A 24,149-nucleotide genomic window follows, 5' to 3' on the forward strand; every position below is an offset into this window, starting at 1 on the left:
AAGTACATATTATTTAATGTACCGTCCTATAATTTATATCATTTTCACTAATCGGCTACAGCTATGGCCCTAATTTTGGTTAAGCTCACCTACTTTCGTAAAAATTTGTGACTACAGTTTGACTTCCTACTAAATAATTCATAGTCCAATAACTACTTCACTTTTCGTAGAAATTTAATAAATAATAATTCTATAACATATAACTGATTGAAAAAAGAGCAACTAGGACGAAATTAAAATAACAAAAAAAATGTAGAGCTTGCCATTCAGTAACAAACATTCGCCCATCTGTATATTTAGCAAATTTAATATCTATTAATAGATAATAATGTTACTTGGTCCTTACTAGGTAGAAAAAAATTTTCAAATCAAATAAAAAATGTACCTAGTTACCGAGACATTTTCAAATCATAACAGATTTTTTTACAATACCATTCCTATTTAACGTACATATGAAAACAGTACCTCTAACTAACGAATTTCAGTTGTTTTATACCCCATTCCAACCAACAACAACAACACACAACAACAGCCAACAACAATTATCCATTGTTTTAAAGATTCCACGTTGAATTATATATAAGTGCAAACATGAGGGAGTTGGGAAAAATCAGTGTCATAAGCACCTGCTGCCCTTTCGATAGCCATGGCAGGGTGAAATACACGTCCAACCCACGACATCAGCTGTTGTATTGCTCAGTTGTCTCACAGTCTCTCGGTCCGTCACTTGACAGTGCGCGGTTTGGATCGTAATTCGTAACTTCAGTGATTCAATGGACATGTGAAAAAACTCTTGATTGCTCTGTTACCTTTTGATTTGAACCAGCGGTGCGTGGATCATGGATTTTGCATTCGCTGTTTTGTATTCACTCGCCTCTATATTGGGTATGTTTTTGTTTATAATTTTATGTAATTATTGTAATGAAAAATAAATAAATAATTTTGTTAGTATACATTAATTTAGATGTATTTAACAGTAAAAACTTATTCAATAAAAAATAAAAGTTTATATGTTGATGGATTAAAATATTCTCTATACTTACTTATAAGTATGACAATATTTTAAATTTTAATAATAAAAGTAGATATAACTAGACAAGAAATGTATAAAAATCAATGAGTAGATATTTATTATTTAAATTTTATTATAAGAATTCGAATATTAGAAAACAACATAAGAAAAAAAAAACAATCAAAAAACAAAAAAACAATTATTTACCACCGGTAGGCAAGCAGTTTTTACAGAGCAAAGCCGGCGAGTAACTCTGTAGTTGTTTTTACATTTAAAAAAAATGCTGATATAATTAATCTAATTAAGATAATATCCACCTATACCTACCTGTACCTATACGTATTTTAATTAAGAAATTAATAATTTATAAGGATATATGCCAAGGATTAAAAAAAACTAAAAAAGAAGCGCTTTAATTGTTTCGGTCCAGACGTTTTCAAATAATTACGAGTATTGTTAGCGGCTTTATAAGCGTGAAGAAAATTTATCCTTTAATATAAATAAGTATTTCAAAACTTCGCTGGAGAGTCACGCATGTTAGAAAAAATCCCAAAATCATAGAAACTGTGATTAATTATAAAACAATTAGACATTTTTTTCGTCAGGTCAGTTCTCACCTTTTTTTTGCCGTGTAATCATAAATTGCAATTTTAATTTGTAATTCGTAAAGAATCACGAATGAAATCAATTAAACTGTTTTGAATTAAATATTACAAAACTATCTAAAAATTATAAATTTGCAAAGCGTGCATATTCAATGTTTTTCCTTGCATTTGCAATTTGTGTATGCCTGAATGCATGGACGTATCTGAAAGTTATATCCTCATGAGCATGATAATCGTGAAGTATTATTTATTTTTATTTATGTAGATTTAGTTTGGATTAAGTATTTATGAGTAATATTTATTGGTTAATATTACTTTTATGTACCTATTGGATTTAATATACCAAAATTCCTTGTGGAATTTCCACAGGAATTTTGGTAAATTATACGCATTGTAATCACGTAACTGTTGCATGCATATTGAGGATATAACTACAATGTATTTATAAATTTGCAATACAATAATTATTCATCTTTTACGAGCCTCAGTCCTTTATCTATTTACCTACAAAGAACAGCCGCAATTCATTGAGGACACTTCACATTTATTATTTTCATAAGGAAGTATTGTTATTTGTAAGTACTATCTATTATTATTTATTGATTAAGTACTTATACCATTTAAAACTGATGAGTAATCGCATTTTTGTAATAGATAGGATATTAGATTGCGATACTTTAGACTCGATCGACAGGAAGTGCTAGAAATAGCTAATACTTACCTATAGATACATACAAAACACACAATGCACAATGCAATTCATTAATCGGAATACGTCTACATAATATCCAAATATCTATATCTACCTACTAATATTATAAAGCGGAAGAGTTTGTTTGCTTGAACGCGCTAATAGCAGAAACCGCGGGTCGGATTTGAAAAATTTTTTCACCGTTTGATAGTCCATATTATGTCAAGGAAGGCTATATACCTACCATCACGCTAAGACCAATAGGAGCAGAGCAATGCAGGTGAATCCGCGCGGCACTGCTAGATATATAAAAAGAAAAAAAGTTGCAAGTATAACTGCAGATTGTTTGTAGCTGTTAGGTAATACTTAATTCCTCGTTTTTATTTTTATTTTTTCACTTTTCACCGTAGTGTGTGAGTGCAGGCTAATAGTACATTACACAAATTGTTTACATACCTACCATGTTCCTAATAATATATTTTTATGTCATAGTAATTAAGAAAGGTCAACTGAGCGTCGCCGAATGGTAAGCGTTACCACTGCCGAATCACAATCCATTTGCAGCGGTATCAGGCCTCTGCAAATGAATTGCTGACTAAGAAAACATAGGATAACTAAACAATTATTCAGGAGAATAAAGGGAAGGATAAGGAAAATCATACGGGCCCCCGCCATAACCTCTCTACAATTTAGGGGAGGTCGATTCATTCATTCATACAGTCTAGTCGGTTCGTTTAAATTACCGGGGGTAGGTTGTTCCGATCCGAATAACTCCGGGAAGAAAACAGATAGCAATAGGTCTGAAGATATTGCATCATAAGCATCACGCTATTGCATCAGCCTTTTTAGTGACACTTTGTCGGCGTGTTTGTATGGTTACCAATTAGTTACACATAAACATCACGAAAGTAAATTTTTTCATCCTTAAACTTTCTGGTTTAAATCAATAAATTTTCTAGTTACCTATTTGTGAATTACTTGCTCAGTTGGTCAAACTATAGTGATTATTATCTTTTTAATATCATCATCGTCATGATCAGCCCATTTTCACGTTCCAACTGCTAGGACACGGGCCTCCCGTACCTATAAGGCATCAAGCCCTAATCCACTATGCCTGCCAAATGCGAGTTGGCAGATGTCACTGTCGTCGAACTTTTGAATCTTCGACATGTTGGTTTCCTCGTGACGTTTTTCTTCACCGTTAAAACAGTGGTGATGTGCAGGACGCATGCAGTGGACATGCGCAGATAAATGGAAAAATCAATTTATTTCCTGTACGCACGCCTGGTTTCGAACCCCAACTTATCGATTTGAAATACGAGGTGCGACCACTGAGACACCACTGCTTTTTTATATCATTCAAGGGTTTTTATAACATATTCTATTATAATGGGAGATCACTTTGAAAATGGACTTTGGGGTTGATAGTTCTTCAAGTGTGGGGCTAATTATTCCGCGGAAGAACATGCCCCGTAATGAAAAACGTAAATAATTTGCCATTTATCATTTGGGCCACAACTAGCATATTTTGCCCTAAAGTTGTTAAACCCTTACCAAAAGCACCACCGAGATCATCTGTACCGAATAAGCGACGAAGAATAAAATCAGCAATACATACAGATACCTACGCCAAAAAAGAACGGCTGAAGAAAAAGCAAGAAGAGGATAAAGAGTAATAGTAAAAGACAAAGAAGGAAATTTAAAAGAGTCGAAATGAAAAAGACAACCAATACTAATACTGACGACATAACATCTGAAAAAGTTTTTCGAGTCTGAAAAAACTCCTCTTATTATATTTTTGATCTCAGTAAAGTGAATATAATATATTATGATATCTACTACAATAAAATCAGCTTATATTTATAGGAATCATGGATGATAGATCATTCTATTACATTCATAGAGCGTCTTGGGTCTTACTAAAAAATCGGAACTTCGAACTTCGGCTTCCCCTACAACCTACAATCTATACTAATATTATAAAGCTGAAGAGTTTGTTTGTTTGTTGTTTATCTCGGGAACTACTTTTTCGGTGTTATATAGCCCATTTATCGAGGAAGGTTTTAGGCTATATATCATCGCGCTACGACCAACAGGGCGGGGGTGAAACCGCGCGGAGCAGCTAGTATAATATATATAAAGTTTCAAACAAATCAATCAAATAAATGTAGTTATCAGTCGTTCTTTATTAGTTTCATGTTAGTAAAATATGTTTTAGTATAAATAAAATTATTGGTAATATAGTAACCATATTGAACTTTAGCATATTATGACGAAAGTATCATTTTTATACGTATGCATTATGCAACAATGAAGATGGCAATGTGAAAATATTTATTCAATTTGTTGCTCCAAAGTAGACATAAATATTTGTTTTGCAAATACATACATAACAATATGTCATTTGACTGCACAATCTGCATTATTAATTCTCTCTCAATTTTACATATTTGGTTGAGGTTGCATTTCGTAATTTTGAATAAAATATTAATTCTGTCCATCGTTTTCGAAAATGAATCTCAAATATAAATCTTATTCTTTATGGATATGATGCTCTTTTTCAGAAAGCTTCTATAATCTAGGTACTGATCTTGAAGTTTAGAAATAACATTCCTACATGTTCTTGAAGTGAAACTCAATACCGTCACGTAATGGAGTAAGGCGACGATATGGTACCTTTGAATCTTGACAAAGAAGTTTCACTTTTGACACGTGTGCTCGGCACTCACGCTCTTTTTTATTATAAATTTGAACTTTATCCATATTATAATACTTACTTTACCATGCCGCTCTCTGTTACGATTCAAAGTTCAAACCCTCACAGTTGTGTGTGTGAATCTATTAAATAATAATTAATTAAATATAAAACATAAAATAGAAATATTTTTGGCACGCTAAAAACAGACAATTAAATACAAAAAAAACATATGTTATTTAATGTTAGGTAAATTATTGGTATGTAAAAATTAAATCATCTGAACGAAGCTCGACATTAATTTATGTGCATAGGTAGTTATTTTTTACCTGGTAAATTAAATATCTACAACTTGATAGCTTTTGGTAGAGTCTGACAATTATACATTATGCATAAATTACATTATTATCTAACTACTCGACTAATGTTTTGAATGGAGTAATCTATACATATAATAAAATCGTAGGAAAGTCAAAACTGTACATTGAATATTTTTTTAAAAGAATACATAATCCATGATCTATAATCGATATAGAAGCCAAAAACATAGTTTTTAGAATTTTTGTCTGTTTGTCTGTTTGTCTGTTTGTCTGTTTGTCTGTATGTTTGACCGAGCTAATCTCAGAAAGTACTGCATAGATTTACTTCAAATTTTGCATGAATATTCCTAAGAGGTCGGGTGAGGATAGTTTAAACATATTATCATGATATCACCTTCGGGGGAGGAGCTGTGAACCTTTATTTTTCTTACATATTCCGTGTACTACGACAGCGTACAATCTAAAGACTCATGTTTAAATGTTGGTTTCGAGTAAGCCATGCTATTATCTAGCTTTACAAAATAAAAACTATGTCATTTACGTAATTTGGGCAGAGAAAAAGAAAAATGAATTTAGTAGTATAAAGACAAATTTGAAACAGCGCCATCTATGAGATTTCGTAAAAATCAAATCAATTTACATGTTATCACTACTGAACATACGGTTGAAAATTAATAATTTAAATATAATCATGTTATTTATTTAACTCTTTAACCCATATCTTCCCTTCCCTATAAGGTGCGCTTATATTATTTCGTGTGAATATACTACATTTTTAAAAGTGAGGGTAGGTAGATATTTATTATTTTAAGTCAAACTAGACACCATTACAATTAATCTAATATTCATTGTGTTCATTGGTTACATTTTTAAAATCTTCGTGTTTTATAAAGAATAGAAAAAATTCGATCACGAGGCGAAACTCGAACCCGCATAATTTCGTGATGAAATGTTTCTATTCTTTATAAATTTATTATTTATAAATTTATATTTATAAAGCATTTGAATGTCATAAAACCAAAAATATCAAATTCAATCTTCGTGTTTTCTGAATTTTCACCATACAAAAGGTAAGTTGTTACTTTTATAGGTATTTATTTTTTATAATGATAGCAATTCATGTATTTTATTGGTTTTATAAAGTATTTTATTACACTTTTAGAATGTAATAATAAAATGATGAATTCTTTTTGACTTTTACAAGATTTTGAGGTGCGTTGGGAACAGTAGTTTGTTGATAAAACTTTATTTGTAAGTAGCTTTTTTTATAGATTTACAATTAACTTTTGATTTTTTTTAAATTGATTTTACTTGAAAATTGATGATTTGATGATGAAGACAGTGGCAGCGAGGATTAAGTGGAAATTAGTAATCATCCGCTTCGTCAATTTTTGACTGAAGTTAATGTCCAACGTATGGTTCAATCATTGGAAGTAGCTCGGGTAATTTTGGAGGATATTTTTCAGGAAGGAGAGAAGGGGCGGCCAACCATATATCAAACTACTACGTTTTAGTACCGAAAAAAATGTTATTGCCAAATGAAACATAAATTTATATTTGTCCATTTTCATTATATTTTATAAATAAAATGGAACCAACATAATTTTGTTGTGTATCATTTCTCTATTAATAACCCGTAGGCATATTTTCCGAGGCCCCATTTAAGGTGCGGTCCTGAAATTATAAAAAGTTAATGTATACTTTTGCCTAATATAAGCTCAAGCTCATTTTTAGATAAAAAGAACTTAGTTATAAATTTATTAAAATTTAGTAGATAAAAGAAATTATGTTACGATTTTATAAGAAAACACAGTATATTTATTAGGCGGCCGCGGCGGCTTGGCGGCGGTGATCTCTTCCAGGCAAAAGATATTCATCAGCTCAATAAAATTGAATAGTATGTTGTTAGTTATTCTTTAAATTTACTGATTGTAATGAGCATTTCCGCATGCAAGTTGTATCGTAGTTTAGATATATCATAGTTTTGACACATTAAAGTTCCAACAAAACCCTCAAATTTTTGAGCAGAGTTGAGCAAGATAATTTAAAAAATGTGCTGTGTTAAGTATTATAGAAAAGGTTAGTTCGTTGATAATTATTATTTCTTCATCATTTACATGTTGTTAAATGTTAGTAAAATAAACTTTGACTGTTAATACTTTTCTTGGCGGGCCCTGGGCGTGTTATAACGCCCAGGCCACAGTATTACAATTTTTCCTACAGCAGGGCGACGAATGTATTTTCGCATAGCAACGGAGGGGAACTCGCGGGGGGTCAAGTGACGCGGGCCACGTACCATTAACATGCTTAGTTTGTGGTACCGAGCGCGAAAGAAAGTCATCGTGTTTTTGTTTTGTTACTATGTAAACTAACGTAATTTAATACTTAGGTACATATTCTATAACGGTGCGCTCAAACTGTTAATCTACATTTAATTTAGATTATTATTTGAAATACTAAGTAATGTAGAATTTAAATCACATTCATTCATGTTTTCCTCAGATTTTCGATTTTCTCCGATTTTAAGATTTTCTTATCAGAGTTTTCAATTTTAATGTAGTTAAATTTTATAAGAGACAATTAAGAACATTCAAAAATAAAGTGTCACGTATTTTTTTTAAACGACGAATGACCTAAAACGACGTAATCGCGGACGAAGTCGCGGGCAACAGCTAGTAACTAATAACTCAAGTATGTATTAACTATATAATCTCAATATGCTATTTGGAATGAAACCAAATACCTAAGATATCTAACATACCAATTACATATACAAATATACTACATTAACATTATTCGGTGCATAGTAGACCGTATAATATTTAGTTTAGAACAAAAAATATTAACTTTTATAATTTCATAGTCGATTGAATATACACTCAAAATAGACTGCGGTACAGTTTTAGAACTTGAACGTTCTCTTTATTTGTATCTAAATTTAGCGATCTTATCAAAAGAAGGTACATATCCGTTTAACTGTAGTTTAAACTAGTAGGTAACTAGGTATATTTTTAGATAAGAAAGCTTTTCACTAAGCTAAATTACTAAATTGTTTGCAATAATCGTTTTATATAATATTTAGAATAAAGGTAAACAAAACAACTTTACTTCCTGCATTTCGTAATATCTAGGATAGTACCTACGTAAGTGAAATCTAGACTTGTAAACCACTAAATGCGTAGGCCATTACCGCCGAGAAGCTGGCAGACTTTCTATATTAAACACAATGCACTCTAATTTAATACAGTATTATCTCCAGTATACATATTAGTATGATTGGGGTTGAATTATATGAAATTAACATAAATCTATTGAAAAAACCGATTGTGATACGATGATGATTTCAAATCCTTCTGGAAGTTCCGGATTAAAAGTTTTAAATGGAGTGCTTAATCCGTCAGAAGCCACTATTCTAAATAAGATTATTAATGAAATAATCGACACTTTATCAATATAACGTCGAAATAAGGTCGGACATCGATCAATACGTTTTTTTTGCATAGAAACATAATTGGAAACCATAAACACATCAGCCGCAGATACATTAACATTATTCACAATCACTTATTAATGTGACAATCTAATTTATTCATCAATTGTCGTAAGCCCAGTTCCGATATAACATGTCAACATTATTACATTTGAAATACATAAAACAAGACATCAAAGATGTAATATTTTTTAATGTGCATTCATAATGAGTGATGTCAGAAAACAAGAAATATTTGAAGCGGTTAGTTGGTCTTCTGCAGATTAGTAGCAATATGTTCCGGTCTAATTGTTTTTGTAGGTCGCATACAGGGTGGAGGCGTTGTCTATGTCTCAGCTCTTAGTTAGAAAACATGATCTTCATCTCTTTCTGTAGTGTGCAATATTAGGTACATCTAATAGAAATTCAGTCCAAAAAGCTCAATGGAAATAGGTTTCTTAAAGTCAAGACATATGGTTAAACTGTCCTGTCCGCTCTACATTGAAGATTTTGCATTCAAATCATCATTTTTGAAATTGGTATTATCATAATATTATTATGGCGCAATAAATAACATCGACAAGAAGAAAACTATTTTATTCAATTTGCATAAACGGACTTAGCGTTTATTGTAATTTAAAAGCAATTCTTTCTTATTTATTGTTGACGTTTTTCAAGCATCACGATCCACGATGTCTTTGTTTTCAACAAAATTATCTTACTTATTTTAAATGTCGTGACAATACTTTCCTATAAGTGTCCGTGACCACGACTGTTTGCAAGAATTTAACAATAGCAATTCAAAAGAAAACATTTTATGTGGAATTTTATTTAGAACCAGACATTTTTTTAATTGCGAGTAAATAATGAAAATGAAGATCAAATATTCTTTTGCAAATCTATACTAATATTATAAAGCTGAAGAGTTTGTTTGTTTGTTTGTTTGAACGCACTAATCTCGGGAACTACTGGTCCGATTTGAAAAATTCTTTCGGTGTTAGATAGCCCATTTATCGAGGAAGGTTATAGGCTATATTTCATCACGTTACGTGCAACAGGAGTGGAGCCACGGGGGTGAAACCGCGCGTAGCAGCTAGTATAAAAATATTTAAACACGAATCAGACATTCTGCACATCAAACGAAGAAGTATAAAAAATACTGTCTGGACAGTGGACTACTACTGCTAGAAGTTTTAGGTATAGATACTTACTTAAAGGATCAGTATATTATAGTTTACTGTTTACAATAAGTATGTTTTATAACCATATCGTTATAAAAGTTAAAGTTAAGCTTACTCTTGACTAAATTTCGTATCCCTATTATTTCCAAGTGGTTCACTTGCACACAGAATAAAATTCCCCAGAATAATTCATATTCACATTTTATCCCACCTTGGTACCGGCTAAACTTAGCTGTGGCTTGTCACGTAGGTACCGCGTACATATCATCAGGTAATGCGCCTGCTCAATTTCCTTCCTTTCACAAAAAAAAGAGTAAATACCTAATACGATTTTAAATCTCACATATTTTAATAATCCACAAACGTCGAGGAACTTCCCTGTGACCTAGAATTACAAAATTTGGCAATAAGGTCACAGAAAACTTAATGCAAAGGTAGAGGAAAAATTAGCGGTTTAAGTAAAATCGAATTGTTTTATATTTTTATTATTATTATCCATAAAACAGGGATTTTATTATTTTAATTATTTAGTTTAATAAGGAACTATTCAAACCATCCCAAAATACAATCCCTCCTAAGTCTAGACAAATCTTAACTTACTTAATTAAACCTTTACTCCTTAGTATTTTATTTTTATATAGAATTTATCAGCTTACTCGTTTGTAGATAAAATTTACTTGTATATATATACGTTACATAAAATAGTGACGCAAAACAGTTTTACGTGTCAGTACAGCCCAAATTAATGTTCGTCCTCAAACTTTTTGATTCAATAGTTTTGGGGTCAAATTAAGTCGAAACAATGTGAGGCCTTCTACTGTAGTTTCACAGCGTAATGATAAACAATTGTGCTTTGAATCGTCTCTTCATGGTGCCTTTTCCTCAGATTATTCATGGAATATTTGTGTCTTGTAATTTTTGTGTCGTATAAAATTGTAAACGATTAACCAAATTTAGTAATTCTACCTGTTTCACACCGATTAATGAATTCAAATTATTTTTACTATTTGTATATAAACGACTTTATAATCTGAAAGCAATTTAATATTTGTTTTTTATTTTTCGTCCTCATCTGGATGAGGAATGTAACTAATACAATTTTGAAAAACTTACATTTAAATCTCTACTTGGGCTGATTCGGGTCGATCAAAATCAGCAGTAATTTATAATACTTATATAATTATAAATTACTGCTTTCTCATGGCAAATTAATTACCAAGATCGATAGAGAGTTCTTTCCATTTTATAATATTAGTGTAGATAGTATTAAAAAAAATCTCGTGCTCTACTTGAAAAACGAATCTTCTGTATGTATATATTTCGATCTACTTATTTTGGTCTAAACTACAAACAGAATAGTAACGAAATCTAATTAAGTCTCTATAGGCCTATCGAATCCAGCTAATTATTTCGGTACGCTTGATAACTAATTAATTCATTTAATACAGATTTCAATTTAATTACAAGTAAAACAATGTTTTCAACGATGGTCAGTTGATCGCGTTTATCGATTATCATTTTTATTACGATCTTGACACGAGTGAGTAAATTGCCAAGACAAGCATTTTATAAATAAGTCTTCTTTCGACCTGAATAAAATACGTAGAACAGTAGAATAACATCCATTATCTTCGGTTTAGGGTAAGCCATTTATAAAAAAAAAAATAGGAGAAAAAAAACATTCACAAGGCAGTTATATAATATGCGAGTATTGTTTTAAGAAACAAACTTAAAATGGAGAGCCCTAATAAAAATATTATTTCTTCAGGGAAATTGCCTCCAATTTGATTAAAAAATCTTATGAGCCTAGTCAGTTCTCATGGCAATATACTTAATTATTTAATAAAACTTAACTATTTCAAGCTAAGAATAGCTGCAGACTGTTAAGTATTTAAAAAAAAACGTGAAAATGTCCAAACAGTGTACACAGTACATTGTCTTTAACCTATGAATGAATGGTTTTATTTGTTGTACAAATTATTCATGCATGTAACAGTCCCAGATTAAAACAGTATTTGGTCTTAGATACACGTGTTTTTGGCGCACAGTACACTTTATAATCATGATGCCAAGATATTCTCATTCTTCCGTATGCAATTTTTTGGCAAATGTCAGTTACACGTAGACGACACGTTGGAGATTAAGATAGATGCAATTTGGCGCCATTAATCGTATAATTATGTACACTCTTCCCTGTACCCTTATATTATTATGTACTAGGTTCGTACAAATACGGGGAATCCATTGTTATAGTTTCAGTAGTTTTTCATTATCAGCATTCAGCATATATAACAGGAAGGGCACAGACCCATACACACCTCGTCTGTCCGACACATTGAGGGTTCAGGTCATAACTCATAATCCAATTTTTATCTACGCAGAATTTGATTGAGATAAAAGTTTTAATAAAACAAAGATCAAACTTTTTACTATTTGATTGCGGGTAATGTAAACGCAATGTTTTTGTGCAAAATAAATAAATTGAACCAAGTTTCTTTAGCTGCAATGTTTAGTGTCATGGAATCAATTCCATGTTTACACACAAAAGAAGCCTATTATGAGCAAGTGAAAACGTAAATTTATTACACCTTGAGCTACCGAGGCTAGGTGAAAGACGTACCTTTCAAGGCAAATTATCATGTGATTTCGGAATTGTCTAAATTCGGGCCACAAATATGATTACTTAATGATATAATAGAGGATTTCTATTTACTCTTAAATAGATATACATTCATAGTTTACCGTATGTGTAGGCTAAAGCGCAATTGAAATAGCAAAAATTCTTTGATCATTGATTTGTTGCGTTGACGCATTGGTTTAGTCACAAAAGATTAACCTGCATGGTAAGATAATTACAAGCTTAGGGCAGAAATGTAGAGATAATATTACATAATTGTTTTTGTATAAAATGCAACGATAATGCTACTAACTGCAGTGCTTGAGTCATCGATACTAATATTATAAAGCTGAAGAGTTATTTGTTTGGTTGAACGCGCTGATCTCAGGAACTATGGGTATCATTCATCGAGGAAAGCTAAGAACAATAGGAGCAAAACAATGCGGGAAAAACCGAGGGTGATAGCTAGGTAGCTGTTTTATAAAAGCCTTTTAATTTTTGGAAAGCACAAAATAGCGCAGGGCTGTCTGTACACAGCGAGTTAGCATCTTAAGTTGAGCACATAGTTGAGTCATAATTTAGGGAAAGTGCATGACGAATTCAACAAAGTTCCTGGCGGAATTACGGCGAAATAAACTTTACTGTACAATTTGGGTCAGTCGGTGGTATTTAGCATTAAGTCTGATATCGAGTGTCGTTCATGAGGGCATTGTTAACAAAGCGGCTTATGAATAATGACAAGCACAATGACAAGTCACATATTATTAAGGTGAAACAAATACTAATTCCAGGATCTCTATCTATGCTTCTACGATGGGATTAATTACGTTAGTTTCGACATCTATCATCATCATTTAACTAAATTGGAAGAAATATGAGTCCTATCAAGTATATATACCTATCTTATTTCCGTGTTTTCGGTTGTCCCGGTCATATTAAAATGCATATATCACCAGTTGATCAATAACATATTATTATGACAACTATAATTATATAAGTCTACACTATCCATACTAATATTATAAATGCGAAAGTAACTCTGTCTGTCTGTTACTCAATCACGCCTTAACTACTGAACCAATTTGCATGAAATTTGGTATAGAGATATTTCGATACCCGAGAGAGGACAGGCTACTTTTTACTTCGGGACATAGGTTTTATCACGGAAATCCCACGGGAACTGGAAGCGGGATTTTCTTTGACTGCGCGGGCGAAGCCGCGGGCTGAAAGCTAGTATTCGTATAAATCCTTGGCTTTTTTTCCCTAAATTACATCATTAGGAACGATGTCATTTATGATGATGGATAATGCAATCTAGTACAAAGTGGCTGTCTAACGTGTGAATAAAAAGGTTTATGACAGTCATTTCAACATTGTCGAGATTTAATTCTCATTATTAAATAGTAGATATTTTTTACCTGTTTGTTTTACACCTGACCGCAAAAAAGATAAAATTATTAGATATGAACATTAAACTCAAGTACCAATAATAGCAGTAAACTTAATATTTAAAACGCAACATTTTAATTGAATAGAGAAGAGCTTATGACATAAACAAAGACATGGAAGGTATAGGTCTACCAGAATCTGATGGCATATTTATATTTAAGAAATAAAAGATTTTCATGTGGCAATTTATTTGACAACTATCAAATTGGTTGTCAAATTATTTGTCTTTTTTGCGGTTGATGAATAATTTTTAGGATTTTGTCTAAAAAATCTTCGAAAATGTCGAAAAAGCCGCTGCGATCACAAGCAATAGGTGTTGTTTATAATATGTATAGAAAAACATTCCATGAAAAAGGGTCAAACACATCACAATTTTCAAATTTGAAGATTTTATTGGTACATTGGACTTACCCGTTTTGATACTTTAAATTAAAATAATATTATATGTAGGTAACTATAATATTGTTTGTTGATTAGAATATAATTTTATGAAAACTTATTACAGGAGTTTCCAATACGGCTAATAGTCAAGTCCAAGCTGTCCAAGTCAATTTTATAATGTGTGTATCTGTTAATACTTACGAAAATAAACATAGTTTTATTTTATTTTTATTTTATTTTATAAAAAAATATAAGCAGTCTAGTTTCTATCGATATAACATCGATATTTTCACATGGCATAATGATAATGAACATACAAATATAGGTATGTGTAAATAATAATATGTATTACCTGTATAAAAGTAATATGTATATTATACATGTAAGTATGTACCTACATAATATTAAGTGGATATCTCATTATTAAGTACAGTATTGTCCACATATGTAATGTGACTAATGATATTGAGAACAAACTAAAAAATAAGCAGTATCAAGATCGTTCAGTCCATTTTCCCTAGGGTTGCACACTCAAAATTTTGATTTCCCTATTTGCCATCAGATTCTGGTTTACCTATATCATAAGATTTATTTTATGTCCTATAATTTACATTCAATAATTATACGAGACTTGTAATATTAAGTTTTTATCATATAATCTACAGTAGGTATACACTATACAGTATACTAACAACTACACTATACAGTTTAAAAGATACGGACAGACATACAAAGTGACATATAAAGGACATAAATAATTCATAAATGTTGCACATTAGTCACGATAGATAAAATCGTTTTAATCTAATAGTTCCGGTGTGCCTTTGGATTCCTTGAAAACAATAGAAACATAAGTGCTCTAAAACATTTCTGCAATTGCAGGTTCTTTATGGCCATTATCACAAGATTAATTTTCTCAAGTCATATTCTTATCTGTAAGTTGTTATAAAATCTTATGTAAGAATATTTTATTTCCCACGTAGCTTAAAAGAGTTGGTTACAACTTTTGCATTTGCGACTTCAATTGTTAATACTCTTCTGTGTAGCTTTGAACTGTCAAGGCTATGTACGTACAACATACAATACAATGTCTTTTTGATTTTCGTATACCGATATTTCGTATATATACGGTTACCTCTGTTTTAAAACCATCGTCATCTTATAGTAAATAAAACTATACTCTAATTACAGAACCCATAATCTATATGTAGTGATTCGTAAATTATTTCTCAGTAACGACAAAATTACGCTTCCATTTTCCAACTATAATCTAGATTCTAGATCAAGGTGGCGGTTAAACTTTTAAAGATATAATTTATAAAGGTACTAGATTTCCGCCCGCGGCTTCGCCCGCGTTTGCAAAGGAAAACCCGCATAGTTCCCGTTCCCGTGGGATTTCCAGGATAAAAACTATCCTATGTGTTAATCCAAGTTACCCTCTATATGTGTGCTAAATTTCATTGTAATCGGTTCAGTAGTATTTACGTGAAAGAGTAACAAACATCCATACATCCATACATCCATACTTACAAACTTTCGCCTTTATAATATATATGTCGTGGTCATATCGTAGATTTGATCATTTCATGATATGAGTGGCCATTTCACGAAATGGTCGCATATCGTGAAATGGCCAACATAGTTTGATCAGATCGTTAAATCGTCAACGTTTCACGATTTGGTCATCCACATTTGGCCAGATCGTATCTATAGTACATATATAATAAATCTGTAGAAGGGTCAATTCTGTACATTGAAAATATTGAAAAAATAACTAGCAGGGGGTGTTACTGGATCGATACCAAACCCAAATATGTGATTAAAAAAATTTTTGTCTGTCTGTCTGTCTGTATGTGAAGACATCACGTGAAAACTACCGGTTCGATTTCGATGAAACTTGGTATAATTATACCTTATTATCCTGGGCGTAAAATAGGATACTTTTTATCCTGGAAAAATACGTAGAAAAAAAATTAATCTCAATTTTTCAGTTATCCATAGACGTTGTTCTGTAGTAGGTACCGCGAACACACGTTGCGTATTATTATAGACCTAGCCGTATTTGGGTCCAATAGATATTTATAAGATGTCATTGTCCGAGTTACTCAAAATGGAGAAATAAACCATCCACGCAAAGACCGACATCCGCGCGGACGGAGTCGCGGGCGGAAGCTAGTAAAATATAAAGAGTCCATAAAATATTAAAAAATTTCAGAATAACTATTTTAAAAACTTGTTTAATGTCATTTAAGTTAGTGCCGCGGCAGCGGCCGGCGAATGCTAGAAGCGAATCGTTTTTGCAATAGAAAACAGTTAGGTTAGGTTAGGTTAGACTTTGATAAACAACGCGCAACAATGCCAGAAGCGAATCGCTTTTTAAAAAACAAACAATTATAATAATATAGTAGTACTTTCTTAAATTATTTTATTTAAGTCGCATTTTTTCTTAAATACATATAAGATATCCACATTTTCCATAGTACTCGTACCTCTTCGTCGTAAATTCTTTGCTATGACTTTCTTCATAATATTGTTATTAAACGAATTATGAAGTTTTTAACTGCGAATAATTTAATTTTCGCCAGCGGCCGCCATCTTATCACATAAACACAGAGCTTGCAGCGCCTCTACCAACGATTAATATAACTATTTTACGATATGATCAAATAATTTTGATCATTTCATGAAAAAACCGTGCGTTAATTGGCCATATCGTGAAACGATTTCTTATCATTGATCTGCCCAAACCACATCATGATGTAGCCAAACTAAATTGGCCATTTCACGATATGCGACCATTTCGTGAAATGGCCACTCATATCATGAAATGATCAAATCTACGATATGACCACGACATATATATTAGATATTAGATAGATATTGTAAATTAATAGTAATATTGTTAGATATTGTGTAGGTAGGTATTATATCATAATAAATCTGAAAATAGTGAAATGACGAAGCAAAAATGTTTCTAAATGAAATGAGTTGAATAGATAATGGTTGAGTATATAAAAATGTATGATTTTTATATGCTCATTTTAGATAAAAATCAAAATAATCGACATAGTTAAAGTTATGTTATTGTTAGCCTGAAGGACAAATGTGTTGTACCTACATTTAACTTTATAATTTTATGTTACAGCGCTTCGACCAATTTGTGCGGAAGACTTTGGATATGACGGCGTTATTGGTAAATATTTTTCATTGATTTTAATATTTTTCATCAGTTCGATGATCTGTATTTTTCCAGATTCAAATAATACAAGAAGTAAATAAACATAAACTCAACATTATTGAATCATGTAAAATATTTTTACATGTATTTAGGAAAAAGTAAATACCTAAGAGTTATTTATTCTAAAACTAGCACCTATTCGGAAGGTCGCTTTTACCATTGAGATTCGAAAAGAAACTCGATGAATCATGGTAAAAGCATACTAATCTGATCCAACTGCTTGAATTAAAGATGTGTAAATTATGGTTGATACCTATAGGTACATACATGTCGTACCTTCTTGACCTTATACACTCCTATGACGCGTATGATACAAAAACTTATGGAACCTTATTATACATTTTTTACAACATGATTTATAATTTTTAAGGACATGATTGATTGATACATAAGAATTAAGAAATACGTACTTACGTATAAGTACGATAATCAATATAGGCACCGGACATTGTCAAAAAAAATATCGAAAAGGTCGACGGACCGATTTTTATGTATTTATTTTTTGCCTGCGAGAAATCGAATAAATTAGGTACCTAAGAATCCACCTGGATTACACGGACATATAAAACGACATTGTAAAGACAACATGGATAACGTCGGACCTATGCATTTGTGTCATATAAATTAAAAAACGATATTATTTTAGATATTCATTATAAACACGAGTTCAACTTTCCCCACAGGTCCTACATACTGGGGCGAGAAGTTCCAGGAATGCAGAGGGAAACATCAAAGCCCCATTAACATAAACGTGCTCAGAGTGAAGCAAGTGGCACTCCCTGACATCGCATTCATCGGGTTTGACGACCCGATAGATAATGTACACGTCACTAATAACGGACATACAGGTAACATACTATAACTAATACGAATCACTTACTATTGTAGGCTCTATTCTGTATTGATTATGAAACTTCACACAGCCTTGAGCCGTAGCAGAATTAGTCATGCTCGAGCCGACCGGTCAAAGGTAGGCGAAAACCGTGGAGCGATCACGTCCAGAGAAACCATAGCATTGTGCAAGAGACAATTGCAATAGGCCGAAAACTTTTTTGTTACTAACTTATCTTATGCTTTTCTTACAGTGTTGATAGAAGTACAAAACGAACCGCATCCAAGGGTAAGCGGCGGACCACTCGAAGGGAATTACGTGTTCAGTCAAATGCATTTCCATTGGGGCGACAATGATACTCTAGGCTCTGAAGATAAGATCAACCATAGGAGGTAAAATATTTCTTACATTTACATAGCACAAAAGACAGGAACACAAATTAAATCAAAGAATTATTAATAGTAATTTCTCGACATTATACCCAACAAATACGACGGTATACTTTGTGACTAACGTAGATAATTTTGTCTAACAACCTTCCCATCGTAATTTATATAATTTTTAAATTGCCTATTACTCGCATGTCGTCTTCATGAATAATCTAACGATTTCAGTTTTCCAATGGAGCTACATATGGTGTTTTACAAAGAAGAGTATAAATCAGTTAAAGAAGCGGTAACGCACACAGACGGACTGACTGTACTCGCCTTTTTCTATGAGGTAAGAAATAATACACTTATGTAAAACTAGAAAATAATTGGTTGTAATAATTGGAAGCAGTCTTCTAGCAACTTCAAAACACCTGATTATTTAATTGCAAATACGCAGAATCGCCAGCATAACTTATATAATAAACTCAGATTTGATCTAAGATATCTATATTATATTTATGACAATATAAGCACGTATATTCCTAGTTATGTAACCGCGAATTATCAACTTGAGTGCGCAATAATTTGTTACCAGATTAATCGATCGAAATCGTCCGTGACTTGCAGTCAATGATTTATTCATAATAAAATATTGGAAAATTACTATCGGATCTTAAGAAATAATATAGATAGGGAGGCGAGGTAGCTAAATGACGTAATTCAACAGCGTCGTCGAGACTTATCAAAATCGAAAGAGAAAATAATTTTGAAAAGAAAAGCTTCTATGGTAAAAACCATTTTAGCGGTGGGTTTGGCGTGTACGGATTTTCAAAAATGTAAAAAAAAACAGTTACTTGGGCATTCTCGAGCGCGTCAGATATTCATTACTACGTATGCCCCAAGTCCCTCTGATAACAACGGTATACTAATCTGCCGGTTTGCGTGGTGGGGCTAGGCATATAAATTCGTCAAAAATGCACAAAAAAAAAATTTACTCGAGCGCGTCAGATTTTCGGAAGGGGTGTTAAGTAGGCCCCAAGGAAGCTCCCCTTAAAAAAACTGACGATTACGACATGACGATAAGTTATGATGAATTTTTGAAAATGCAGAAAAAAAGAGTCCTTTTGAAATACTCGAGCGCGTCAGATTTTCATAGGGGAGGTTTATCTCGGTATCCTGAAAGCATATTTTCTTAATCTGACAAAAATGTTGGTGGGTTCTCTTAATCTGACCGAAAAAGGTTTGTGGGTTTCTTTTTTTTAATCATCGTTATTTCATATCAATTTTTCTTAACACCCTCAGTTTTCGAGATATACACAAAAAACAGGGAGTTTGACTTTTTACGATGCTTCAAGTAAAAAAAGTTTTAACTTTGGACAAAAATGAAAAGAGACCTTTTTTTGTAAAATAAAATTACCTTTTTTGTTTATTTAAACTTTTTTTTTGGAAATAGTAAAGTTCGCGACTTATATGCTGCAACGCGTTTTTCGGAAGATGAAATGGCTCCTCCAGACTTCCGGTCATGCGGAAACCGGCAGATTTTGTATTTTTAGTAAGTTTTAGATTATATTCTTCAAAATAAAAATAAAAACAATCGCGCTCGAGAATGCCGGATTAACGTTTTTTTTTTTTACAAGTTCGCGACCCTATAACTCAGCGGCGTCAAGGACTTATGGTCAGATTAGTTAAATTTAGTCTTAAAACACTAAAATCAACCCCCAATATCTTAATCTGACGCGCTCGAGTATTTCAGACTATCGATTTTTTTTTACTAATCTGATCGTCTATCCTAGGCGCGCGTCACTACATATAGAGCTAAATAGTTAACAAGGTTGTTCTATTAGGTCTAAGGTATCTCTCATATCTTAAACTGCCACGCTCGAGTATTACAGAAAATTCCCCTCTTCGCCTCCCTATCTAATATCGCTGCATTGTCATTAATTATTATACAAACAATAATTATACACTAGGTTGACGTGTAATATTCAATAATAATAATTAAAATTGAACGTTTTCGACTATGATAATTATTAAATACCAAAACAGAAATTCCCAAAAAATGTAATAGGTATTCAAAAATGTATAATACAAAAGTACAATTGCAAAAGTACCACGCACGTGACAACTTAAAACTTATTTTTATATGATAGTTACCAATATATTTGTAATTTACGATTTTAACATTAAAGAGCTTAATCTAGGTAATAATATAATTTATTTTCAGTTGGACCGACATCAGCACCCAGCCTACGATGACATAACATCTGCCTTGGGCAATGTAACTGAACCACATTCGAGCGTGGTCATGAAAAACCCATTCTCGTTTCTTAATATTTTGCCCTACGATTTACGAAGATATTTTACATACAGGGGATCATTGACTACGCCGCCGTGCTCTGAAGTTGTTATATGGTTAGATTTCGAGCAACCTGTCAGATTGACCCATGATCAGGTATTTTTCTATAAATTCTGTGATGGACATCTTTTTAAATTAAGCTAGGTACAAAACTTTAAAAAAACCAGCTAAGGTTAAGGCCTAGAAAATTGAATAAGTATTGAATCGTCAGTTGCCGCTCTAAAAGTACCCTCTTTAATTTTCGCATTTCTACTCGAATATAAAAGGAATACACATGCAGTTCAGTTTCCATATGAGACATGAGTATGTTTTAATACTCTGACTAATCAATAAGTTACTCTGTTTGCAGATAGAAGTATTTAGAGAATTGCGTTCATCCAACGGAAAGATAAGGCACAACTTCAGGCCAATCCAGCCTATCGGCGACCGAGTCGTCTTCTACAATATCGATAGTAACTATTACACGTACAATGAAGTAGATGAACACGACGAGGACTCTACAGAATGGCCTACAGGAAGGAAAAGGAGGCGAAATAACGGCAACTTAATTCAATTTAACGTATTCTTAGGTATATTGATGTTAGTTATAATATATTATGTATAGGTAGTGTAGCGTTGCATGTTAGACTTAAGACCTGATAATAGGTTGATTAAAAACATTTACTATCTTTGAAATACATGTATGTACCTATTAGTGTGATATGCATGTTTTAAATATTATTGACCGATTATAATATTTTTAGAATCTTTGTATATTATATTGTGTATATCTAAGCAATGATTTTTCTGCGAAAAGGCAAGTGTGTTTAAAATTACGAATGTTATATAACATTGGTGAATAATACTTGCAAATATTTAATAAGTAGAGGCAAATTATACAAATGTGAAAATTATTGGAAACATTGTGCAATAATAAACTATGCACTAACAATTATTGAAAACTTGATATACTCTGGTTAAATAATGAATTCTACAATTATATAGTGTACTGTGAAATACTGTTAATTTTAAATATTAATTTATTATTGTGAAATCCACGAGATATTAACCAAAATGTATTGCTTATAAAACTGCACTGAATTTAATTTATTAGTAAAATGTTTTTAGAGTGAGAGTATTAATGTAATGATGACGATGGATTGTAAAACTGTGATAATGTAAAATAAATACAAATAAATATTTTTTTGATTGTTTATTGTTGTTCTTTACAAAAATATTTTTACACAGTAATTCTATTCTCTTCTGAAATATCCATATGGAGAATAATTCTGTTCTTGATAAAGTAAGTAATAGATATAGTTTGATATGCCGGAAAACAATGGGATAACTAATACATATTATAATTTATGGTACATAAAGCAGGCTAACAAAGTTTTTCATATTTGACTGACTTGAATTAAATTTTTTGTCTGACTGCATATTTTTTATATTTTACATAAATATCAAGGTAGGTATAAATATGTGGAATTTAATATTAAAAGGGATTGGTTCCAATATACATAACTGTCTAGAAATTCTATAGTGTATACTTCTAAAGTAAATACTACCACTAACCACACACTCCCAAAAACTATAGTACATCCTCAATTAGTTGTTTTTCTTTACCAAAATCTACTTATTAGTAACATACACACTTATCTTGCTAAAATTAGTTTTCAGTCATCCTGTGTAGCTCTATTATCATTCATTGTAAGCATAGCACCTAAATTCTCTTCCGTTCCATTCTTTAGCCTTTCCCATATCAATTCGGCAATGGCTTTCTGTGTTCTGCGCTCAAGTTTCTCCAATTTCTTAGCCACATCTCTCTTGAGGTCCCAGTCTGGTTTGCGTGGAGCTAAACTAGCAATGTCTAAGTCTTGTAGTACAACCTGAAATGTATAAAATACATAGGTAGTACAATAATATTTTTTTTACATATTCAGTGGTAACTACGATTCAGACATTTTTTTTTAATACTTTGAATCCCAGTGCAAGTGAATTTTCGAAAATCTTTTAATGCTGCTTTAATGCTAAGTATTTCTTTTTTAAAATAAAGGAGTGTTTCATCTCCAGAGATAGCAAAATTTGCTATCTCTGGAGATAATAGAGCTTAGTCTGATCTACTTATGGTAATGTTATAGGTATGTTTTAGGTTTCATTAAATTAAATTAGAGCAATGAAATTACAGAATATAAAAATAAAAAGTAGACAGGGTGCTTAGCTAGACAGTTGTTTTTGCATGAAAAAGTAACAAATGCTGATCTAAACATCCATAAAAAAATTATATTTAATTTAAATTTTTATACCTTTTCTTTTCCTGCTTCTACAAGATCTTTCACTTCTTCATCTACTTTAGCTGGCTCTGCATCTTGTAACTTTGCCTGTTGCAAATTTTCATCCTGTGGTTTATAGCTTCTAAATACTGGCCTGTAATAGGAGTTATAGAGTGAATTAGAAAATTAAAATTACATAATTTCTAGTATTAAACTAAGTTGCATAAATTACAAATATTACACTAACGCTTGGTTATAAAAAGTTATATCAAAACATACTTAGGTAGGACAGCTGATGTTTCATTATTTGATGATGCGGTCGCTGCATTGTCTCCACTTGGGTTTTTACGTTTTAAGTTCTTTAGTCGTTCTTTTCTCTTTAGTGCTTCTTCTTCTAGGCTTCCTACGCCTTCCATGGTATCCAAAACAACCATATTTTAAATCAAACAGTGGAATTTCTAAGGCTTTTTAAAAGAATACATGACGGTTATAATATAAATTATATTTGTTTATTACAAACTTTTAAAGAATTAAGTAAAATCGTTTTAAAATTCATAAACCAAGCAAAAAGCTCTTCGAGTAAACACACACGTAAGTCGTGACACTTGACAGCACGATTACAATGAAATTTCAACTGTCACATTAACAATGACAACATCAATGTAAGTGATGTTCGTGAA

At 31.8% G+C, this 24,149-nt stretch overlaps 2 protein-coding genes across 2 annotated transcripts; one reads left to right on the plus strand and one right to left on the minus strand.

The window, feature by feature from the left end:
- Window positions 1-652: 652 nt before the first annotated feature.
- Window positions 653-22,410, plus strand: LOC123693162 (putative carbonic anhydrase 3). Its single transcript, XM_045638134.1, has 7 exons — window positions 653-885; window positions 17,566-17,613; window positions 18,342-18,506; window positions 18,744-18,882; window positions 19,105-19,210; window positions 21,086-21,313; window positions 21,567-22,410. The coding sequence occupies exons 1-7, from the start codon at window positions 840-842 to the stop codon at window positions 21,819-21,821; spliced, it is 987 nt and encodes a 328-aa protein (XP_045494090.1). The 5' UTR covers window positions 653-839; the 3' UTR covers window positions 21,822-22,410.
- On the minus strand, window positions 22,395-24,064 carry LOC123693163 (coiled-coil domain-containing protein 12). The gene is made up of 3 exons (XM_045638135.1): window positions 23,749-24,064; window positions 23,503-23,623; window positions 22,395-23,085 (listed from the first exon to the last, which is right to left on the minus strand). The coding sequence occupies exons 1-3, from the start codon at window positions 23,901-23,903 to the stop codon at window positions 22,873-22,875; spliced, it is 489 nt and encodes a 162-aa protein (XP_045494091.1). The 5' UTR covers window positions 23,904-24,064; the 3' UTR covers window positions 22,395-22,872.
- Window positions 24,065-24,149: the final 85 nt, after the last annotated feature.

The sequence above is a fragment of the Colias croceus genome, chromosome 7 (assembly GCF_905220415.1).
Source record: "Colias croceus chromosome 7, ilColCroc2.1".
Taxonomy (NCBI): domain Eukaryota; kingdom Metazoa; phylum Arthropoda; class Insecta; order Lepidoptera; family Pieridae; genus Colias; species Colias croceus.

Coding starts and splice junctions, on each gene's coding strand:
- LOC123693162 (XM_045638134.1), top strand. CDS start 840: ATGGATTTTGCATTCGCTGTTTTGTATTCACTCGCCTCTATATTGG. Junction 886..17,565: donor TTCACTCGCCTCTATATTGG/GTATGTTTTTGT, acceptor TTTATGTTACAG/CGCTTCGACCAATTTGTGCG. Junction 17,614..18,341: donor TGGATATGACGGCGTTATTG/GTAAATATTTTT, acceptor CTTTCCCCACAG/GTCCTACATACTGGGGCGAG.
- LOC123693163 (XM_045638135.1), bottom strand. CDS start 23,903: ATGGTTGTTTTGGATACCATGGAAGGCGTAGGAAGCCTAGAAGAAGAA. Junction 23,624..23,748: donor ACATCAGCTGTCCTACCTAA/GTATGTTTTGAT, acceptor CTCCTATTACAG/GCCAGTATTTAGAAGCTATA. Junction 23,086..23,502: donor TAGAAGCAGGAAAAGAAAAG/GTATAAAAATTT, acceptor TATACATTTCAG/GTTGTACTACAAGACTTAGA.